General features: G+C 41.1%; 1 protein-coding gene across 1 annotated transcript in view; it reads left to right on the top strand.

Moving 5' to 3' along the window:
- Window positions 1-23,254, top strand: part of doc2a (double C2-like domains, alpha) — a 221,177-nt gene that overhangs the window by 135,195 nt on the left and 62,728 nt on the right. Inside the window, exon 7 of the mRNA XM_034189703.1 lies at window positions 9,824-9,883. Within this exon, the coding sequence (XP_034045594.1) occupies window positions 9,824-9,883 (60 nt within the window). The remainder of the gene's footprint in view (window positions 1-9,823; window positions 9,884-23,254) is intronic.

Genomic DNA, 23,254 nt, shown 5'->3' on the forward strand with positions numbered 1-23,254 from the left:
TGCGGGTTCGAAAAATTTTAAAAAATATTTAAAAATGAAAAAAAAAATGTTTTTATTCCACATAAGCAGCGCAATGTGGTCCCACAGGTACCAGCTGGTTTTATTTTTTATTTATTCCACATAAGTGGCGCAATGTGGTGCACCTCACACTGTTCCTGCTCAAAAGACACCGTCGCATGCAAAAACTCTCCCACCGGGATCGTGCATCCCTGCCCATCGACGCGATGTTTTGTGGTGCGCTAATTTGAACTACAGTATTTCATGCTGTTTCACTGTATTTGACCAAACTTCACACTACGTGTGAAGGGGCCCTTAATTTTGACCCCTGTGTAATTTTTCAGTTGACCCCTACCTGGCTGCCTATTGAAAATTCAAGTGGCCAGTTGTTTTTTTTTTCAAAAGAATAATGTCTAAGGTATATTTGTGCCAAATGTGATCACTATTTGAAGGATTGAACTCACGTCATTCTTACTTTTATATATAAAATAGAGGTGAAATCAGTGATAGATTAAATATATATATTTAATTTAATTTATTTTGATGTTCAATTTATTTTAAAGTATAGGTTTCATACACGCACATGTGGCTTTAAGGTTGTTTAAAATGGAACTTTAAACTTACAGAACTGTAAAAAGTAGATCAAACTGTTTTTGCACAGGAATTATGAATCAAAAGTTAAATGTGTTTATTTACGCTTGTTTGAAAGTGACGCTGAAGCGGTTACGTGGTTGCACTTGTCTCACAAATGAGATTTCCCAAAATGAAACCATTTGTCACATTGGCATAAATGAGCCTCCGTTTGAGAGCCAAAAAGCCTGCAGACAAATTCTGTCTCATTTTCCCTTCAATCCGAACACCACAGGACGCAAATAGCCTCCGAATGGATACGTGCTTTTCTCTGGAAACGGCGACGACACCACAGCGAGAAATAACGGGATAGTGGTGTTTTACGGTGAAATGCGATGTGGATAATGAAGCGTGAGCATCCCGCTGGCAGAAAGCCTCTCTGAGAGGCCTGGACGAGCTTCGGCGACCTGTCATCTGTCGCCATGTCACATGATTCAACTTGATGCTCTCAGCTTGTACCTGCAATCTGCACGTGTCGGTGATGAACAGGTTTTGGTCAGAAGGACTTTCATTAAAAGAGAAAAAAAAACACTTCATGCAAATAAAATGTGACATTAATCTGAGCTTGGGGTGGGGGGGGATACATGTCAAAACCTGCAGTTCATTTCTGAGCAGCAAAAATAGAACATAAATGACGATATAGTGATAATTTCAACAAGATCATTTATTTTATTCTCCTTCAAGAACCAACTTAAGACTCATTTGTTGAGTTGTCCTCCGGTTCTAAGAATTTTTAAAACCTTTTTCAGGTTTTATAAAATAATTAATGAACTTATGGTACGTCCAGAAAGTATTCACAGCGCTTCACTTTTTCCACATTTTGTTACAGCCTTATCCCAAAATGGAGTAAATTCATTTTTTCCCTTAAAAATTCTACTCAAAACACCACATAATTGTAATGGTTGACCCAGGAACTGACACCTAGGACCCAAAATGCAGACAACCTGGTAGACAGAACAGTTTTTACAGTTTATTTGCGTGAGATGTAGGCAGGCTTGGAGAGGTCAGACAGCTGAGGACAAGACCAGCTGAGCACAGCAGGCAAAAGAGTCAAATATGAGTGAACACAACAGGCGGCTGAAAATTGAAGCAAGGCCGATGGAAACTAGGACTGTGTTTGAAATACCCAGTATGGAGTGAGTGGGTCCCTTCTCAGGCCATCCAATCTCTGTGATCACAAAGTGAAAGCTGTTTTTGGGTGCTTGGTAGTAAGTCGGACTCGTCGGCCTCCGCCAGGGCTGCTTCTTGTCACCATCCTGTTTGGGGTATTCATGGACAGGATATAGAGGCGTAGTCAGGGGGGAAGGGTTTCCAGTTTGGTGAGCTCAGAGTCCCATCACTGCTTTTTGCAGATGATATGGTCCTATTGGCTTCATCGAGCTGTGACCTCCAACACTCACTGCATCAGTTTGCAGCCAAGTGTGAAGCAGCTGTGATGATCAGCAGCTCTAAATCTGAGACCATGGTTCTCAGCAGGAAGCCGATGGATTGCCTACTGCGGGTAGGGAATGTGGTCTTGCCCCAAGTGAAGGAGTTCAAGTACCTCAGGGTCTTGTTCACGAGTGAGGGGACAATGGAGCATGAGATTGGCCAGAGAATCGGCGCAGCAGGGGAGGAATTGCATTTGCTCTAACATACTATACCATACCAGCCCAAAGCTGAAGCTCTTGATCTACAACCCCTGGCAAAAATTATGGAATCACCGGCCTCAGAGGATGTTCATTCAGTTGTTTAATTTTGTACAACCCCTGGCAAAAATTATGGAATCACCGGCCTCGGAGGATGTTCATTCAGTTGTTTAATTTTGTAGAAAAAAAGCAGATCACAGACATGACACGAAACTAAAGTCATTTCAAATGGCAACTTTCTGGCTTTAAGAAACACTATAAGAAATCAAGAAAAAAAGATTGTGGCAGTCAGTAACGGTTACTTTTTCAGACCAAGCAGAGGAAAAAAATATGGAATCACTCAATTCTGAGGAAAAAATTATGGAATCACCCTGTAAATTTTCATCCCCAAAACTAACACCTGCATCATATCAGATCTGCTCGTTAGTCTGCATCTAAAAAGGAGTGATCACACCTTGTAGAGCTGTTGCACCAAGTGGACTGACATGAATCATGGCTCCAACACGAGAGATGTCAATTGAAACAAAGGAGAGGATTATCAGACTCTTAAGAGAGTAAATCATCACGCAATGTTGCAAAAGATGTTGGTTGTTCACAGTCAGCTGTGTCTAAACTCTGGACCAAATACAAACAACATGGGAAGGTTGTTAAAGGCAAACATACTGGTAGACCAAGGAAGACATCAAAGCGTCAAGACAGAAAACTTAAAGCAATATGTCTCAAAAATCGAAAAATGTACAACAAAACCAATGAGGAACGAATGGGAGGAAACTGGAGTCAACGTCTGTGACCGAACTGTAAGAAACCGCCTAAAGGAAATGGGATTTACATACAGACAAACAAAAGTTCCAGCATCATCACCTTGCCCAATGCAGATTCGAGATTCATCACTGAATATGACTTTCATCCTGTCATCCACAGTCCACAATTGCTTTTCCTTAGCCCATTGTAACCTTGTTTTTTTCTGTTTAGGTGTTAATGATGGCTTTCGTTTAGCTTTTCTGTATGTAAATCCCATTTCCTTTAGGCGGTTTCTTACAGTTCGGTCACAGACGTTGACTCCAGTTTCCTCCCATTTGTTCCTCATTTGTTTTGTTGTACATTTTTCGATTTTTGAGACATATTGCTTTAAGTTTTCTGTCTTGATGCTTTGATGTCTTCCTTGGTCTACCAGTATGTTTGCCTTTAACAACCTTCCCATGTTGTTTGTATTTGGTCCAGAGTTTAGACACAGCTGACTGTGAACAACCAACATCTTTTGCAACATTGCATGATGATTTACTCTCTTTTAAGAGTTTGATAATCCTCTCCTTTGTTTCAATTGACATCTCTCGTGTTGGAGCCATGATTCATGTCAGTCCACTTGGTGCAACAGCTCTCCAAGGTGTGTTCACTCCTTTTTAGATGCAGACTAACGAGCAGATCTGATATGATGCAGGTGTTAGTTTTGGGGATGAAAATTTACAGGGTGATTCCATAATTTTTTCCTCAGAATTGAGTGATTCCATATTTTTTTCCTCTGCTTGGTCTAAAAAAGTAACCGTTACTGACTGCCACAGTCTTTTTTTCTTGATTTCCTATAGTGTTTCTTAAAGCCAGAAAGTTGCCATTTGAAATGACTTTAGTTTTGTGTCATGTCTGTGATCTGCTTTTTTTCTACAAAATTAAACAACTGAATGAACATCCTCTGAGGCCGGTGATTCCATAATTTTTGCCAGGGGTTGTACTTGTCAGTCTGTTCCTTAATTTCGTTGTACCTTGTGTATAATGACAATAAAAAGCATTCTATTCTATTCTATTTTACTCTCACCTATGGTCATGAGGGTTGGGTCATGACGGAAAGAACTAGATCGCGGGTACACATGGTCGAAATGGGCTTCCTTAGGAGGGTGGCTGGTGTCTCCCTTAGAGATAAGGTGAGAAGCTCGTTCATCCATGGGGAGCTCGAAGTAGAGCTGTTGCTCCTTCACATTGAAAGGAGCCAAATGAGGTTGTTCGGGCATCTGGTAAGGATGCCCCATGGGTGCCTTCCTAGGGAGGTGTTCCAGGCACCTCCATTTCGGAGGAGACCCCAGGGAAGACCCAGGGCTATGTGGAGAGATTATACATCCACACTGGCCTGGGAATGCCTCGGGATCCCCCAGTCGGGGGTGGTCAGTGTGGCCTGAGAAAGGAAAATCTGGGGTCCCCTGCTGGAGCTATTGCCCCCGCGACCTGATCCTGGATAAGCGGTTGAAGATGAGGATGAGGAGATGAGGGGTATTATATATTACTTATGTAACCCATCATCTTGGCTTTTATATTTTTAATTTATATGAAGTTTTAGAGATTTGCTTTCAGTTTGAGTTTAAGGAAGATGATTTTAGAAGCTTTTATTTTCTATATTTTTTTGTATTTCTTGTATTTGAAATGGCATAAACAAACTAACGTGTGAAATACCCAGTGGCTGAGTGTAAAATGAGGGTGATATTATTACTGTTTTGTTTAAGAATGCTTAATTTTCACTGTTGCTGCACTTTGTCTGAAATCATAGTCACACTGTATATCACATCAATACAAATATAATATTTGGCTTCAATATTGAGAAATGATCATTTGGCCATATTGTGCAGCGCTACTGTCAACTATCTGAAAAGTTTAAATATTAATTTACATCTACCTTTTTTTAAAAATGCTTAAAGTGGCAGGGGGTTAAGAGGGCTGTAGTTGGGGGGAGGGGGAGGTCAAGGGAGAAATCTCAAAGAAGCTAAAGGCTTTTAGCCATGCTAATGCTCCCCAGAAGCATTTACAGAAAATAAAGTGTGTAGGACCTAAATCAGATGGTGAGGACTTTCCAGGCATGTGATCTGCAAATAAAGAAAAATGCTAAAAACGCTGAGGGGTGGGGGTTGGGGGGTGGTTAAGAGAGCTATAGTTGGGGCGATCTGGGGGGCAAAACCATTTACTAAAAAAAAGCCTGAAGGACCTAAATGACATGATGAGATGCTGAAGAGCTTTGCTCATGTCTGTGACATATACATATTCAGCATTACTTATTTCTAATTGTACATATGGAGGCCAAAGTGTCCATGTTTTTTGTTTGTTTGTTTTTTAGTTTACCATGTATTTTTTGGTGGGGGAGGTGCACAATGACTGATGGGATTGTTGGAGCACTGAAGGACACACCTCTTGTATCCAATGTTTTCAGGGGAAATAAAGCTGCACACTTGGGCTGCATTCCAAAGAGCCTTTGAAATGGGCCCATATGCAGCCTACGAATGCAGTCTGCTGTGACAGTTAGAAGACACCTGTGTGAAGCTAATTTATTTGCAAGAATCCCCCACAAAGTCCCTCTGTTAAATAAAAGACGTGCAGAAGAGGTTACAATTTGCCAAAGAACACATCAACTGGCCTAAAGAGAAATGGAGGAATATTTTGTGGACTGATGAGAGTAAAATTGTTCTTTTTGGGTCCAAGGGCCACAGACAGTTTGTGAGATGACCCCCAAACTCTGAATTCAAGCCACAGTTCACAGTGAAGACAGTGAAGCATGGTGGTGCAAGCATCATGATATGGGCATGTTTCTCCTACTATGGTGTTGGGCTTATATATCGCATACCAGGTATCATGGATCAGTTTGGATATGTCAAAATACTTGAACAGGTCATGTTGCCTTATGCTGAAGAGGACATGCCCTTGAAATGGGTGTTTCAACAAGACAATGACTCCAAGCACACTAGTAAACGAGCAAAATCTTGGTTCCAAACCAACAAAATTAATGCCTCGCAGATGTGAAGAAATCATGAAAAACTGTGGTTATACAACTAAATACTAGTTTAGTGATTCACAGGATTGCTAAAAAAGCAGTTTGAACATAATAGTTTTGAGTTTGTAGCGTCAACAGCAGATGCTACTATTATTGTGAACACCCCCTTTTCTACTTTTTTTTACTAATAGCCCAACTTCATAGCCTTAAGAGTGTACATATCAAGAAATGTCGAACTCGAATTAATACACAATACTGACAAAAAATTGTTCGATAAAATAAAACACACTAAACACCAAATAAATGATTTAGTCCAGGAAGAAGTAGAAAAACAGTTAAGATTCTGTAAACAAACCTATTATGAATCAGGCCCCAAAGCAACAAAAATATTAGCGAGACGTCTTCGGACACAAGAACAAAAACATGCAGTTCTCGGAATCAGGGACCCCTCTTCAGGTAAATTGACTCATGACATAAAGCAAATCCATACTATCTTTGAAAAATATTATGAAAAATTGTACTCAAGCCCCCCTCCAGTGATGGATAGTGATATCACTAATTACTTATCTCAACTAGATTTGCCTTCACTAGGAATAACGCAAAATGAAGTCCTAACTGCCCCCATTACTAGAAAAGAATTAGATATTGCAATTGGTCATCTTAAAAACTCTAAAATGCCTGGCAGTGATGGATACCCTAATGAGTGGTATAAATTGTTTAAACAAGACCTTGCACCTTTATTGCTAAAATCATTTAATTGGACATTAGACAGAGCTGAAATACCCCCATCCTGGAGAGAGGCAATCATATCTGTCATACCCAAAGAAGGCAAAAACAAAGAATATTGCGAATCCTACCGCCCCATCTCAATTTTGAATGTAATGTAGAGTTTACCCATATTATGTCCAAAAGACTAGAGAACTATTTACTGGAGGTGATACACAAAGACCAGACAGGATTCATAAAAGGCCGACAAACACATGATAGCATAAGACGAACACTGCATATTATTGAGGAAGCAAAGAAACAGAAACTGAACATGGCCTTAGTAAGCCTAGACGCGGAGAAGGCCTTCGATCGGGTCAGCTGGCCATTTTTATACAAAGTACTGGAACGACTTGGATTTAACAGTAAATTTATCACTTGTATCCAGACGCTTTATAACAATCCAGTAGCTAGAATCAAAATTAATGGCCATCTGACATCTAGTTTTCAATTGTATAGGGGAAATCGTCAGGGTTGTGGGCTCAGCCCCTCCCTCTTTGCTTTATTTATTGAGCCTCTAGCTCAGGAAATACGACAAAATGATGAAATTCAAGGTATCACAATAGCCAACACTAAACATGTAATAGCCCTGTTTGCTGATGATATTATCACTTACCTACAGAATCCTAATGAATCAATTCCAAAACTTATGTCAGTTTTAAGAGTTTCGACATTTGTCAGGTTATCACTTAAATATTACTAAGACCCAAGTCTTGACCATCGATTATCAACCAAGTAATTTAATAAGACAACAATACAAACAAATAAAATAATTGACTCGATACAGAAGGACATTAGTTGATGGTCATCACTTACATTGGATTTTGGTTCAAGAATTGAGATAGTGAAGTTTAATATTTTACCAAGATTTTTATATTTTTTATGGCACTGCCCATTATAATCCCAGACTCACATTTTAATACTTGGAACAAATTAATTTCACGATTTATATGGGCAGGTGCCAGACCAAGGGTTAAACTTAAAACACTCCAAATATGTAAAGAAAGTGGTGGCTTGGCTGTTCCTAATCTGAAAGAATATTATTTTGCAGCCCAATTAAGAAATATAGTATGTTGGTGTTCTCCTGAATTTGAATCAGGATGGAAACAAATTGAGATAGATTTAGAGCCTATACCACCAATGGCATTATTGGGAGACAGCATGAACAAGCCAAATAGCAAAAACTGTATTGTACAGAACACTTTATTTATATGGCATAGAATAATCAGAAAATATAATTTGTCGAAGATAGTCAGCATTTTGGTCTGGCCCTCCTCCTTTTTACGGTTTCAACCAGGCAAGTTGGACTCCACATTCTCAACTTGGAAAGAAAAAGGTTTATCAGCTCTGTGTACATTTATTGAGGGAAATATTTTTAAACCTTTCGGAAAATTGAAAGTAGAATTTAATTTGGATAATTCAGACTTATTCAGATATCTGCAGGTTCGTCATTTTTATAATGTTGAAATTAAATCTGATGATCCCAGCACAAATAATGTCTTTTTGAAAGTATTCACAGACGCTTATAAACTTTTACAAACAGTATCCAAACTTTATAAAGGGCTGCAAAAACAAAAAGGTAATAACACATTTTATATCAAATCTAAATGGGAAGAAGAACTCAGCATTGTCCTGTTAGAGGGTGATTGGCTGAAGATGTGCAATACACAGCAAACCACAACAAGCTCCAAAAGGTGGAGGGAATTTGGGTGGAAGTGCCTCATGCGATTCTTCATTACTCCTCAAATTACAGCTAAAATACAAGGGTTTGTTCAGCCGTGTTGGAGACAGTGTGGTCACTCGAATGCCAATCACTCTCACATTTTTTGGACGTGTACAAAATTAAAACCTTTCTGGGACAATGTATTTGAAATAACACAAACTATTTTGTCATATGCAATTCCCAGGGATCCCCAAATCTATCTCCTCGGCCTTCTAACAGAAGAGGCTTTTCAGAAAGAGGACATGTACCTTTTTAAAGTTATGTCAGTTGCATCGAAAAAAGCTATCACAAGGAACTGGACTAAACCCGACCCTCCAAGTCTTAATCACTGGCTGGACATCATCGAAGAAATCTACATTATGGAGAAACTGACCTTTTCCCTTAGACTTCAAGGACATGTCTTTTTAAAACGCTGGAAAAAATGGTTAGAATACACACAAAATGTAAACTAAATGTAAACAGTGACCCACATGTTTGTTTGTTTTGTTACTGCAAAAACCCCAATAAAAAATAAGTATATAAAAAAAAAAGAGTGTGCATATCATGAATGCTTGGTCTTGTTGGATTTGTGATAATCTATTGAATCTACTGCTTCTGTGTTTCCCATGTAACAATAAGAAATATACTCAAAACCTGGATTAATCTTTTTAGTCACATAGCACTACTATTATTCTGAACACTACTGTATGGATCTGTCAGTAATTATTTGAATGATGATCCACGTATAAATCTATCACGTATCCGCTATGAAGAAGCCTCTATTTGCCTTTAAGTACCTTGCATGTGCCAGGTATCAGCCTCTAATGAGCCACGACTGATCTGTCATTTGAGCCTGTCATTCATCCTTCAATATTCGGTGGGACCAGGGCTTAACAGTTAAGCAGCTGTGTTCAAATGGGTGGAGCTAGAACCATGGTTGTGTCATCAAAGTGGAGCTAATCATCATAAACAATATGACAAGTGAAGATAAATGATTTAGTCAAACCAAACCCCATATTATTGGCAGATTTCAGTCTGAAATTTTGCAATGTTGATCAAGATATTAATATATTATATTATATTATTTTTTTCCATCAAAAGCAGAACTTCAAAGCTCTTTATAACTGGGGATCTTTGATCAAGGGCGCCGTAATGATGGTAATAAGAATGAGTCCCAACCCACACGTTCCTCTGTGTGTGCCTCTGGTCAAGGTTTTCTCAAGAATCAATAAGTACAAATCTATATGATCCAGATGAGTCATGTTCTGGGTCCATCAACATCGCTGCAGCAACCAGGCCATACATTTCTAAAAATTCTCACAGAAATTTGTTTTTCCCTCTTTGTGTCTCTGACAGCTGCCGTCTCCGACCGCCACGGGAGAAGCGCTGAGAGGAATATCCTGTTACCTGAGAGAGGTACCTGTCACATTACTCTTCCATCAATAACATTATCCCTGACAAAGCTGACATCATCACACCTGGGAAAAAAATCATCACGGCTGCTGTGAGGAAGCTAACGTGACGGAAGATGAGAACAAAATGTTTAAAGTTTCATTTTGCTGGTGACGCCTCAGCATCCTTCTCCCTATATACCCCGTGTCCCTCCACTGCACATGTCCACATCATCTCAATCTCGGCTCTCTGATTTGGTCACCAAACCGTCCTCCCTGTGATATTCCTCTGATGTGTTCGTTCCTAATCCTGTCCATCCTCATCACTCCCAAAGGAAAATCACAACATCTTCAGCTCTGCGTCCTGTCTTTTTGTTAGCGCCGTCACCTCTAAGCCGTACCACATGTCTGGTCTCACTCCGGTCTTGTAAACTTTGCCTTTCACTCTTGCAGACTTCCTCATACAATGCCACAACTCTTTTCTTGGCACTCTATTATAAGCTTTCTCTAAATCCACAAACATCCTGGCCTTCTCTTCAGTCAGCACTCTCAGCACATTTGATGCTCACAGATCTTCTCCTCTTTTCTATCTGTAGCTGCTACTTCTCTTTCCCATAACTTTATGCTTTGGCTGATCAAATATACCTCTGTAGTTTCTGCAGCTCTGCACATCACCCTTGTCCTTAAAAATCAGTACCAGAGCAGCCAATCGCAAAGATAGTGATGGTAGATGGCATGGCATTAAAACAGGCCCGTAGCCAAGGGTTCGGCCAGACACAATAGTTTAAAATACAGATCACGCCTGTCTGCCTCTGAGTGCAAGACAGACAAGAAACTTTTCAATAAAGGAAATGGACACTATCAAGGTTAGAGTGCACAAGAAGAGAGAGAGAGAGAGAGAGAGAGAGAGAGAGAGAGAGAGAGAGAGAGAGAGAGATAAAAAAAAAAACAGAGGCGAGAGAGACCTGTTTGGTCAGACAAGAAGTTAGTTGAGTGACAACTGGTTGCAGACAGAATGACAAATGGCAACTCACCCACTGATGTTTCAGTCCACACAGAACGTCTGATGGTGACACAAAATCACTGAGATCAGAATAATAAGATCCTCAACAAAATACACACAATGTCTCACCGACAGCCGGACTGGTGAGGTTTGCTCATAGTTACAGAACTATCATTTAATCACTTAAACTCCACAAAGAAACAATGTTTGCTGTTGCAGAAAACATTAAGCATGAAATATTTCAATCTTGGATAACCTTTTTACACCGTGCGCAGTTTTGCGAGTGAGAGGCGTTTGTCTGTCTGCATTTGAACAAAATAACTCAGACTGGGTCAGCCAAGAATAAAGTTACTTGATATTGAGAAAAATCAGTTAAAAGTTAAGGTCACATGCCAAGGTCAAATTTTTGGTTGTATTTCTATAGAGGGCTTTTCATTTGGTCACATGACCTTTTATCCTTGGGTGATGCTGAAAGATCAGACTGAAGGTCAAAGCTGTTAAAACCAAACCTTTTAGAGCCCAAATGCCAAATGGATTGACCATGGTTGAAGGGTTGGTTTGTTACTTGAGGACAAAATGGTTCAAAATGGAACAGAATTTATTAAATGTGACACAAAACCAAATGTTATCGTATCACTGAATCACAAAGAATGAATGATGTCAAACTTTGTGCATTATATTTATGTATTTTAAAGAATCACGCCCTTATTCTGGTGCCTTCCATGCACACCTGTTCTTGATTTGCTACTCGTCACCTGGGGTTGAATAGGCTTCCTGGGTGTGTTAGTCCGTCGCCAGATTTTTGTGCCTTGTGCCACTTTCCAGCGCTGTACCTCCGTTCCTTTGTCCTGCCTGCTTCATAGTGTGTTCCTGACCTCCTGCCTGTTGCATCGACCACGTCTTTAACCTGATGATTTTTGTACTGCTGCTTGTTCTGGACTGCCTACTTGTGTACTGACCTCTGCAATTCTTCCATGTAAAACCTTTTTACAACTAGAGCTGTTTGTTTGAGCCATGCATTTGTGTCCTACAATTCCTGACCACCAAGCCTGATAGAACAATCTGGCCAACCATGGACACAGCTGGCTCAGACCCGTTCCAGCTGGTGGTACGCCACCATAATAGACAGCTCGTACAGCAGGAAGACCAGCTCACCACTCTCACTTCCGGGTTTAGCGAGCTCACTAAATGCCAGGACTCCTTTAAGACATCGGTGAGCACCCAGATGGGCCAGTTACGGTCAAGATTACATCTTCAGGCTACTTCTGATAGGCCACCGGCAGCACCAGTGCACCTCCACCGGGCCGTCAGCAGCCTCACCGGCTTTCGTACCTGAACCTGTCTTCAGCCTAAACGCTTCTCAGATGGGTCCGGTGACCTCAGACCATTTATAACTCAGTGTGAGTTGCTTTTCGAGCTCATGTCATCAATGTTCCCATCCAAAAGGATGAAGATAGCATTCCTGATAACTCACCTGACCGGTCATGCTGCGGCATGGGCAACGGCAGAATGGGATCGTCAGTCTGCCACCTGTGCCTCTCTTCCGGCTTTCACTGCTGCTCTATAACAGGTGTTTCAACACACGTCACCGGGGCATGAAGCTGCACACACCCTGATGAGGTTTAAGCAGGGCGGCCGCTGATTCTTAGACTACGCCATTGGCTTCTACGTCCTGGCGAGCAAAAAAGAATGGAATCCTGCGGTGCTCCTTGATGTTTTCTTCCAGGGCCTGACAGACAATATCCAGGACCAGCTCGCAGCTGTTGACCTTACCTTCATGAGCTCATCGCGCTCATCATCCGGACCGACCGGCATCTCCAGGATCTTCCCCACCAAGCAGCTTGGTTACCTAAACGACGCTCCGCCATACATCCCAACCGTTTGTCCTCCTCCAGCTTCATTGGAACAGAATCAACCGCATCGCAGCACTGAGGCGCCCATGCAACTGGGTCACACCCGTCTGTCTTCGGCTGAGAGACAACGCCAGCGAGAGGACAGACTCTGTTTTTAATGTGGACAGTCTGGACATTTGATAATCAATTGTCAGGCCAGGGGTGCCACCGTGCAGCCAAAGTCCGATTTACGAGTGAGTCAAAACTTTATTACTCTATCCGCAGCACAAAATATAATTCCGGGTAAATTAATCTCAGAAAATTCGCCTGTTTCTGTGTCAGCTTTTGTTGATCCCGGTTTCCAAAGTCATTAACCCAGTGTCTGTTTGACTCCGTCTCCCAAGGCCTATGCACATCTATCCAACCTTCCATATCAGCCATGTCAAACCTGTCAGATCCAGCCATTACCCCACTTACCGCCTGGTTTGTGAATGGTGCCCCAGTCTTTACTGTGCAGCGGCTCCTGGACTCTCACCGCCGTGGATGTGGGTTCCAGTATCTCATGACCTGGGAGGGCTATGGCCATGGATTCCCTCCCACTTTGTTTTGGATCCTGCTCTGATTCATGAGTTTCACGCTTCTCATCCGGGTTCTCCTGAGCTGTCTGGAGTCGGCCACAGGAGGGGGGTACTGTCAGGTTTTGAGTTTTGGTTCTGGCTATTCGGTTTTATTTTTCTAGTCTGTTATTTTTTTCTGTTTCATTGGTTTTCTGTGTGTTTATTTTCTTGTGGGGTTTTTCTGCTTGGGTCTGTCTGTCTCTATCGCGCTTGTCTGTCTCTTGGTGCTTGGTGGTTGGTCTTTCCCCCTTTCTGGCCATGCCCTTATTCTGGTGCCTTCCATGCACACCTGTTCTTGATTTGCTACTCGTCACCTGGGGTTACAGTGAGGAAAGTAAGTATTTGAACACCCTGTGATTTTGCAAGAAATCATGGAGGGGTCTAACGTTTTCATCTTAGTCCACTGTGAGAGACATAATCTAAAAAAAAAAAAATCCGGAAATCACAATGTATGATTTTTTTTTAATAATTTATTTGTATGTTACTGCTGCAAATAAGTATTTGATCCCCTACCAACCAGCAAGAATTCTGGCTCACACAAACCTGTTAATTTTTCTTTAAGAAGCCCTCTTATTCTGCACTCTTTACCTGTATTAATTGCACCTGTTTGAACTTGTTACCTGTATAAAAGACACCTGTTCAGACACTCAATCAATCACACTCCAACCTGTCCACCATAGCCAAGACCAAAGAGCTGTCTAAGGACACCAGGGACAAAATTGTAGACCTGCACAAGGCTGTGATGGACTACAGGACAACAGGCAAGCAGCTTGGTAGAAGATAACAACTGTTATGATTATTTATTAGAAAGTGGAAGAAACACAAGATGACTGTCAAACTCCCTCAGTATGGGATTCCATGCAAGATCTCACTTTGTGGTGTAAGGATGATTCTGAGAAAGCTCAGAACTACACAGAAGGACCTGGTCAATGACCTGAAGAGAGCTGGGACCACAGTCACAAAAGATTACATTACTAACACATGATGCTGTCATGGTTTAAAATCCTGCAGGGCAGCAAGGTCCCCATGCTCAAGCCAGCACATGTCCAGGTCTATTTGAAGTTCACCAGTGACCATCTGGATGATCCAGAGGAGGCATGGGAGAAGGTCATGTGGTCAGACGAGACCAGAATAGAGCTTTTTGGAATCAACTCCACTTACCACGTTTAGAGGATGAGAACAACCCCAAGAAAACCATCCCAACTGTGAAGCATGGGGGTGGAAACATCATATTCTGGGGGTGCTCTTCTGCAAAGGGGACAGGACAACTGCACCGTATTGAAGGGAGGATGGATGGGGTCATGTATTGCGAGATTTTGTCAAACAACCTCCTTCCCTCAGTAAGAGCATTGAAGATGGGTCATGGCTTGGCCTTCCAGCATGACAATAACCCCAAACACAGAGCCAAGGCAACTAAAGAGGGGCTCCGTAAGAAGCATTTCAAGGTCCTGGAGTGGCCTGGCTCAATAGAAAATCTTTGGAGGGAGCTGAAACTCCAAACCTTAAAGATCTAGAGAAGATCTGTATGGAGGAGTGGACCAAAATCCCTACTGCATGGTGTTCAAACCTGGTGAAAAACTACAGGAAACGTTTGACCTCTGTAATTGCAACAAAGGTTACTGTACCAAATATTAACATTGATTTTCACAGGTGTTCAAATACTTATTTGCAGCAGTAACATACAAATAAATTATTAAAAAAAAAATCATACATTGTGATTTCCGGACTTTTTTTTTTTTTTAGCTGATGTCTCTCACAGTGGACATGCACCTAAAATGAAAATTCCCTGGACATGTTAGTCCTTCGGCAGATTGTTGTACCTTGTGCCACTTTCCAGCTCTGTTCCTGCATTCCTTTGTCCTGCCTGCCTCATAGTGTGTTCCTGTTCTCCTGACTGTTGCATCAACCACATCTTTAGCCTGATCATTTTTGTACTGCTGCTTGTTCTGGACTGCCATCTCATGTACCGACCTCTGCAATCCTTCCAAGTAAAACCTTTTTACAACCAGAGCTGTTTGTTTGAGCTGTACATTTGAGTCCTACAATTCCTGACCAACCAGCCTGATACACAGGTGTACATGCACTACAGTGATGTGATAGTCAATGGATCCTGGTTTACATGTTATCATTTCATGGGTTGGATGTCATTCGAGTCCAGCAGAGACATACAGCAGGACTCTAAAGGATAGCGGACTGCATCGCTTGCTTGCCATGCCTCTCCCCTTAAATGCCCTCCACCCAGATGTCGGGTGTTGTTCGAACTGCAGCCATACGGCATTTGAGGTGCATTCATAGTATTCTTACTGCAATCTGACAGCATTCTAGATATTGATATAATGTTCCATCTACAATTGGATTGCCGATGCACACAGAATGTGCACCAGTCGGGGCGGGTTGGAGTGCAGGCTGGGTATTCAGACGGTTGTCCTCTGTAATACTTATTCCTTCACACGAAGGGTGTTTTTTTTTTTTTTTTTTTTTTTTTGGACATTCCACCCGATTTGCTTGGCTCATGCTCATTCTTGCTAAGAGTGATGGGGCTCTAAGATACTGTACCAAACCCTCAAACTCCCAGGCCTGTGGTAGAGGTCCCAAGCTTGAGGAACACATATACCTCCCCAGGCGGGTGAGAGGGAGATTATTTTATTGGGTGACTTGGGAACTTTCAATTGATCATATAGGTGCACGTGTGATTGAGTTTGTCTGTCTATAGGTGGCTCTGAGACAGACTGGTGTTCTGCCCAGGATAAGGTTGCGGCCGATCCAATATCGGTATCAGCTTCTGATACCAACATAATTCAAGTATCAGAAAATATCGATAAAACCTGTGGCGTTTTCTGATACATGAGAGAAGACACATCTGTGAAACCTCCCATCTGCTACTGCTTGCTGCTGTTTACTGCTGAGTGTAGGGAAGCGGGGGGGGGGGGGGTGTTCAGAGCTGAAGCTGAGCTGTTTCTTCTGCAGTGTTCTAAACCACAGGTAGCAGCCAATTTCCTGCCGGCTCTCGGATTCAAATTGTCTGTGTCGCCGAGCACGGATTTTCCAAAAACTAACTGAATTGTTGCTGAAAAAAAATCAACCACTTCAGTGTCCTGAGGCTGTGACACACTACAAAACAGCAGCTCAGAGAAGAGCAGTCAGGAGCAGAGATGAACAAAGCTTCACTTTCTTTCTGCTGAATGACAAAAAAACTCAATCAAAATCCTTCAGTATTAATCCAGGGTTCATCACGTGAGCATCACGCGATGATACATTTACAAATTTATTTACCGTTTATTTTACAGTTGAACGGCAATGTGTTTACAAAAAGTTCCAAGTTTGCCCAGCAGGGAAACGGCGAGCGAGCAAGAGAGAGATAGCAAGAGAGGGAGAGAGAGAGAGAAACAGTGGGTGAGCGAGAGAGAGACAGAGAGCCAACAAGAGAGGGAGAGAGAGAGAGGGACAGGACTTCATTTTTAATTTTTACTGTAACACTTGCTTTGGCAATGTAAACATATGTTTCCAGTGTCATTAAAGCTCCACTGAAATTGAGGAGAGAGACTGAGAGAGAGACAGAGTGAGAGAGAGAGCGCTGTCATTTCTATTTTAAGTCTATAAATAAAACTACTTAATTCTTTCACCAAAACATCAAATCTAGGCTTCCATCTTAGATGTACCTTCTGGCAAATTGTAGCTGAACTTTCAGATCTTCTTTGTAAGAAAGTCCTCCTCTAAACACTTTATCATGAAGCTGTATAACTGGGAATACAAAATATCCTCATAAAATCAACAATAGTGATGATAATAATAACGTTAAAGTGAACGGGGCTCTGGTATTGGAATAATATTGGCATCGGCAGATATTCAAATTCAAGTATCAGGATCGGATCAGAAGTGAAAAAATGTGGATCGGTTCATCCCTAGTCCAGGGTAGACTGCCTTGATTGAAGAGTGGTGTCAACTCAGAACATGGTGCCATTTGCACGAACTACTGAATGGACCTTTTATGTTTTCAACATTTTTTAAAATTATTTAACCACATACATTTTTTCTGCCAAATGTGTTTGATCCATTATCAACATGTTATCTGCGTGCGCACTGTAAAAACTATTAAAATGTGATGAGAGACAAAGGATTGAAAGCAGCAAAGTGTGAAATCACAGCCTTTTGCTGTGTCTGCGGATTTAACAGATGCACGTCAGGCTGCGGCTCCGACTCTGAGCACAGTGTGAAAAAAATAAACAGACTTTATTCACATAAATGTCTCCGGTCTCACAAGGGGTTTAATTTGTGATGTTTGATGTTTTTATATGTGTTATATTTATTTGTGTCTCGGGACTACAGATGCAAATTCTGGTGCAATGCATCAAATGGTAACATTTATATTTTAATTGCACATGGTCCCTTTTAAATAAATTAAATTGAAATTGAAACGAATGGAAATACATTGCGATCGGACGTGACATTTTATCGGATGTGAGGGGAAAAATCCGCTGTACAAAACATACTGTGCTTATTACATGGAAAAGAATACAAAAACTTTGGAACTTTTTTTGTCCGGTGACTGCAAATATCTGATTTATACAACAATGGTTTAGGTGAGTTTTACTGTACATGGGACTGAACAATAAATTTACCTCTCAAAGCTTTGATAATGACGTCGGCTTCCATCCCACACAGCTGACTTTATTTTCCAAAATTTTTCTTCTGTTCGGATCTTAGGGGAATCTGTACATCTTGAAGTCCTTGCTGTGTCTATTTGTGCATCCAAACACACAACAACCCGTCATTTTCAGCAAATAAATAAATAAAATTGCTTGATTTACATGCAGACAGATTAACACCGAACGCTATTTTGAACCCAAGATGGCACCATGAGTCACGTCATGTCGCCACTCTCTCTAATAAAGGCACTCTAGTCCAGGGTGTACCCCACCTCTCGGCCTGTGACTGCTGTGATAGGCTCCAGCTTCCCTGTGGCCCTTAAATGAAGTAAGTGGGTACAGAAAATGAATAAACAAAAACATGAGGTTGGTACCTTTTTTGTCGCTGTAATTATGTATTTCAAAATTCACCATCTTCACATGAGCAACGACGTCCTGAGGATATTTGCTTGGGTCTCAGGGGCTTCCCTCCAATCAGAATCTTTACTTGAAACATGTTTTAGAGAAATAAGACACTGTGTGTCCCTGGAAACCTTCAGAGGATGTTTCTCTACACTCCTTATTGGAGTTCCTGGGCCTCAGGTGGGTGGACAGCGGAGGTGGACAACATGAACTCCATTATCTGAATTGGTTATTTTCACCGGGATGATTACCGCTGTATTAAAATGTCATGATATCAAAGAATTTCTCATTTTTCTGTTCAACTTGTTGTCCTCTTGACAGCCTCCAAGTGTCTCTATTTGAATAAAAATGAAATGGTGCAACAACAGGATGTCTGGATATTCTGGTGCTGCATCTCCAACAGTTCCACTGGGACAGGTTCTGTTTGTGTCCATGTGTCTGTCCGAAGTGTCTGAACACATTCACAGCATCACGTTTTCTCAGTTTTCACATGAAAACAATTGTTAGCCTTTCACCATGCTGAAAAGTAAATACAAATATAACACAATGCTAAAATATCATCGGCTGTATGAGCGTTGCGTTCTTTATAATATGCAGTTGTTAAAATTATTACGATCCTGTCGTCTTACATACAATTTGAACATGTTCAATAAAGCCCCTCTATCAATTAATCAATCAAAAAAATTACTATATACCTATAAATGATACGCCAATATCATTGGATAAAACACTAAAGAATAAATAGCAATACACCCTTTTCACGGACGGGTAATATTTTTCATACCACCCGAGTAATCAGCCAATTAGGTGTCACGTACAATTCTTTCCGCCTCGCTTAGAAAACAGCGCTTGGAACTCGAGGTGGATGGATGATGAAAGAAGAAAAACACCTTCGCAATTTATGTTGATATTTTGATAAATTTCTTCATTTACAGCAGCTTCAATAAACAAATGTACTCGAATGATTATCAGCACGACGGCGCGCTCACAGGCTAACCGCCGCTAACACTAGAAGACAGTTGCCAGTTATGGCTTCTGAAACAAGGGAGAAAAAAAAAGAAACAGCACCGTTCAGCTGAAGCATTAGTGGACGTAAAATATTCTGTGTCTGTTAAGAGCTTCACCTCTTGTTCCACGTGTGTATTTCCCACCGGTGTCACGTACGTCCACTAATGCTTCAGCCTCAGGGTGTATGGTTTTCTTCAGGGTGTATAAAGCCATATTCATTGGTGAACAACTTGATAACTGACAATATTTACGTTTTAAGAGCGGAAGTTGTGCAAATCAAGGAATATTTGTTGATCACCCTCTATGCATTTGCAGGTATTAACAAGACAAATTTAATTCCATAGAAAGTTAGCTTTGAGTTAGTTGAAGTTAGCATGCTTGCTAGCATCTGCAAAACGTCTTGTAAATGACTCCAGAGGTGTTATCAGGTAAAAACAGCATTTTTAGTTTTAGAAGTGCTATTTTCTCACTAGCTTTTACATCATATATGACAAAGAGGATGTATTTACACACAAACGGAATGGAGTTTTGCAGCTAGCTACCAGCCTGTGATGTCACCATGCTAACATCCACGAAATGTCTTGTTCAGAGGTGTTATCAGTTTCCAGAAACAGCATCTGCCATTTTAGAAGTGTTTATTTCTAACTAGTTTTTGCATAACTTTAGAGAAACATGTATATAAACACACAAAACAAAGCAACCAGCCAGCAGCTCTACTCTGATTGGCTGTCATGCCTGCTACTCAAAAACAAAACTGAACATATTGAAACAGAATGTGACATTTTAACCTCTTAAAATAGGTCAAGGTTGCCCATCTTTGAACTTGTCCAAGGTCTGTGTCCCAAGAATGTTCCCTGTAAATTTGAAGACTCTGGCAGTAATAGGACTGGAGTTATACTGAGCACAGACAGATGGGCGGATGGACAGACGCAAAGCCTTTGCAATACCGGATGACCATATTTGATGGTCTCGGGTAAAAACTCAAGCATCTCTGAATGGCAGGTCAAGCCCAGTAACATGCACCAGTGTCCCAGACTGAATGGTTCTCCCCTAAAAATCGGTCCACCCTGTCTTCACTGCGCATGTGTCATCAGCCGCGGTTCACGGATTATCACCTCATTTCTGCTTAAAACTGCACTCCAGTCATCATCTATCTCAGTGACAGATATCTGAAGCTTTTGTACAACAATAATTTGCACATAAATTCAGCATTAATTCATAATAAAAGATGGAGGAAGCATTCAGAGCGCTGCAGCTACATGAACTACTAGCTGATGCATTCACTGCGCATCCCTCATTTCAAAGCGTGACTGATTATTGCCTCGTTTCTGCTTAAAACAGCCTCGTTTCTGCTTCAAACTGACATTAGAATTAGATTTAGGTTTTACCTTGTCATCTGATGGTTAATAGGAGACCGTAGTCTCATTTGAACCCTCCGTGATATCGCGGGATTTGACCACTTATGGAAACCTCCGTTTCATATATATACGTATATATATATATATATACAGCATAACTTCCCATGGATAAAAGGTGTATGGTTTTGTTTTTGGCTGCAATCACTGAAGCAGTCGTGAAAAGGTTTTTTTTTTTTTTTTGGTTCCCGCTGGAGAAGAAAAGGCGAGGAGGTGGGAGACGTCGTGTCATTAAGTGTTACCTTTCATTGCTAACCAGAGTAGCTCTGTTCTCTCGCCTGCAAAACCACCTTGACACGTTTGTGCTTCGGATCATAAATAAACCGAAACACATGTCCACTTTCCCACCGCATCGTCCCTTTTTCTTTGCATTTTCACTTGGTTTGCGTGTAATTTGCCCAAAGCCCCATTGAAAATGCTGTGATTTTTACCCCAGAAGTAGAGAAATTACGTCATATTTTACCCCTTTAGCGCCCTCCCTCAAACGGGACTGCGCTGCCCTAATCCCATTAATCCATTTAATTGCTTTGAGTGAACAGACTCTGTCTCAGACAAGCTGCTGAGCTCTGAAATGACGCATGCACAGTGGAGGCAGGGCGGACCATTTAGCCTGTGACACCGGCACCACTTGTCATGTTTGCGATTGACCTGGGTTAGGACTAAGAAGCGAATGGTTGTCTGCCTGGGTGGTTGTCATCCAGGATCCAAGACAGTTGGGTGATTTTTGGATGCAGTTTAATGAAATGTGATCCATCCCACATCGCACTGCGAGTGCCCATCTGGCTGTTTACGGGCCTCAAAGATGTCACTTGTTTTTCATCAGGATCAGTGTTTTTCTCTGGAATACGAATCACCTGAAGCAGATCGAGATCCTTTAGCGACTGCTCTCATGCTGCTGATAAGAATGTAGACTTTGTGGGTCAGGGGCCATTTTGGTTCTGTGTGCAGATTTTTTGACCATTTGTAACTTTTCAGGCCCACGTCATGTGGTGTTTGGGTTAATGTGGCGTGCACGCCTGAGGCTGGGTGGAGCTTCTTCTTGATGATCTCTTTAGAACCTCACAGCAGGAGTTTGAGCAAAGAGAAAGGACACCAGCATGTTTTTGTGCTGCTTTGAGTCATTAGACCTCAGTGACATATTTAATAACTGGCCTCCATCTTTGTTTACTTGAGCAGTCGCTGACACCTGTTAACAACAATCACATAAACAAACAGCAGCTCATGCTTGACGGCGGTCCCGTGCTCCTCCTCTGATTGTCGTTCCCATTTCCGAGGTGGACCAGAGGAAGATGGTCGAGTTCCTGACATGAGTCAGTTCTAAAACTCGACGTTTCAGGTTCAGTATGGCACTTAAATTATCAAAATGCAGATTAAAAACAGATTTTGTTCCACAATATGAGCCATTTAAATGCACTTTTCTAAAACTGCCCATGATCAACTTTCACATTACATCCACAGCACTTACAGCCATTATCACCTCTGCCAACGAGGCTGGGCAGCGCTCATGTTTTCACCCCTGTTTGTTTGTTTTTGAACAACCTGGAACCCACAATTTTTCAAATATCATCATGAAATGTTTTACAGAGGATTCATATCCAGATAGGCAAGAACCGATTCAATTTTCAAGGTCATAGGTCAAAGGTGAAAGTCAGGAAAAATATTGAAAAAATCCCTATCCTTTAGCATTGAACAAATTTTCAAAAATTCATAATTTCTTTCATATTTGAGGGTGTTATGTAGGATGGTATCCTTTATCAAATGACTAAGTTTGATCCAAATCTGATCCGGTGTCCCGTCGAGATGAGGTGCATCGCGCTACTGCGCATGCGCACATCGCTCTACCCTGGACTTGAAGACGTCACCCGTCGAGATGAGGTACCTCGCGCAACTGCACGTGGAGATGATGTAACTCGCTCGACGTGCAACTGCGCATGTGCATTTTGTTTTGTTTTTTTTTTCATCAAAGTTTTTTTTTTATTAATTGTATTCAGTGTATTTACAGCCTAGTAAGTAAAACATTTTCTGTATTTTACATTAGGAGCATATTTACTTACAGCCTAGTAAGTAAAACATTTTCTGTATTTTACGTTAGGAGCATATTTATTTACAGCCTAGTAAGTAAAACATTTTCTGTATTTTACGTTAGGAGCATATTTATTTACAGCCTAGTAAGTAAAACATTTTCTGTATTTTACATTAGGAGCATTTTTATTTACAGCCTAGTAAGTAAAACATTTTCTGTATTTTACGTTAGGAGCATATTTATTTACAGCCTAGTAAGTAAAACATTTTCTGTATTTTACATTAGGAGCATATTTATTTACAGCCTAGTAAGTAAAACATTTTCTGTATTCTACGTTAGGAGCATATTTATTTACAGCCTAGTAAGTAAAACATTTTCTGTATTTTACGTTAGGAGCATATTTATTTACAGCCTAGTAAGTAAAACATTTTCTGTATTTTACGTTAGGAG

The sequence above is a fragment of the Thalassophryne amazonica genome, chromosome 16, assembly GCF_902500255.1.
Source record: "Thalassophryne amazonica chromosome 16, fThaAma1.1, whole genome shotgun sequence".
NCBI lineage: Eukaryota > Metazoa > Chordata > Actinopteri > Batrachoidiformes > Batrachoididae > Thalassophryne > Thalassophryne amazonica.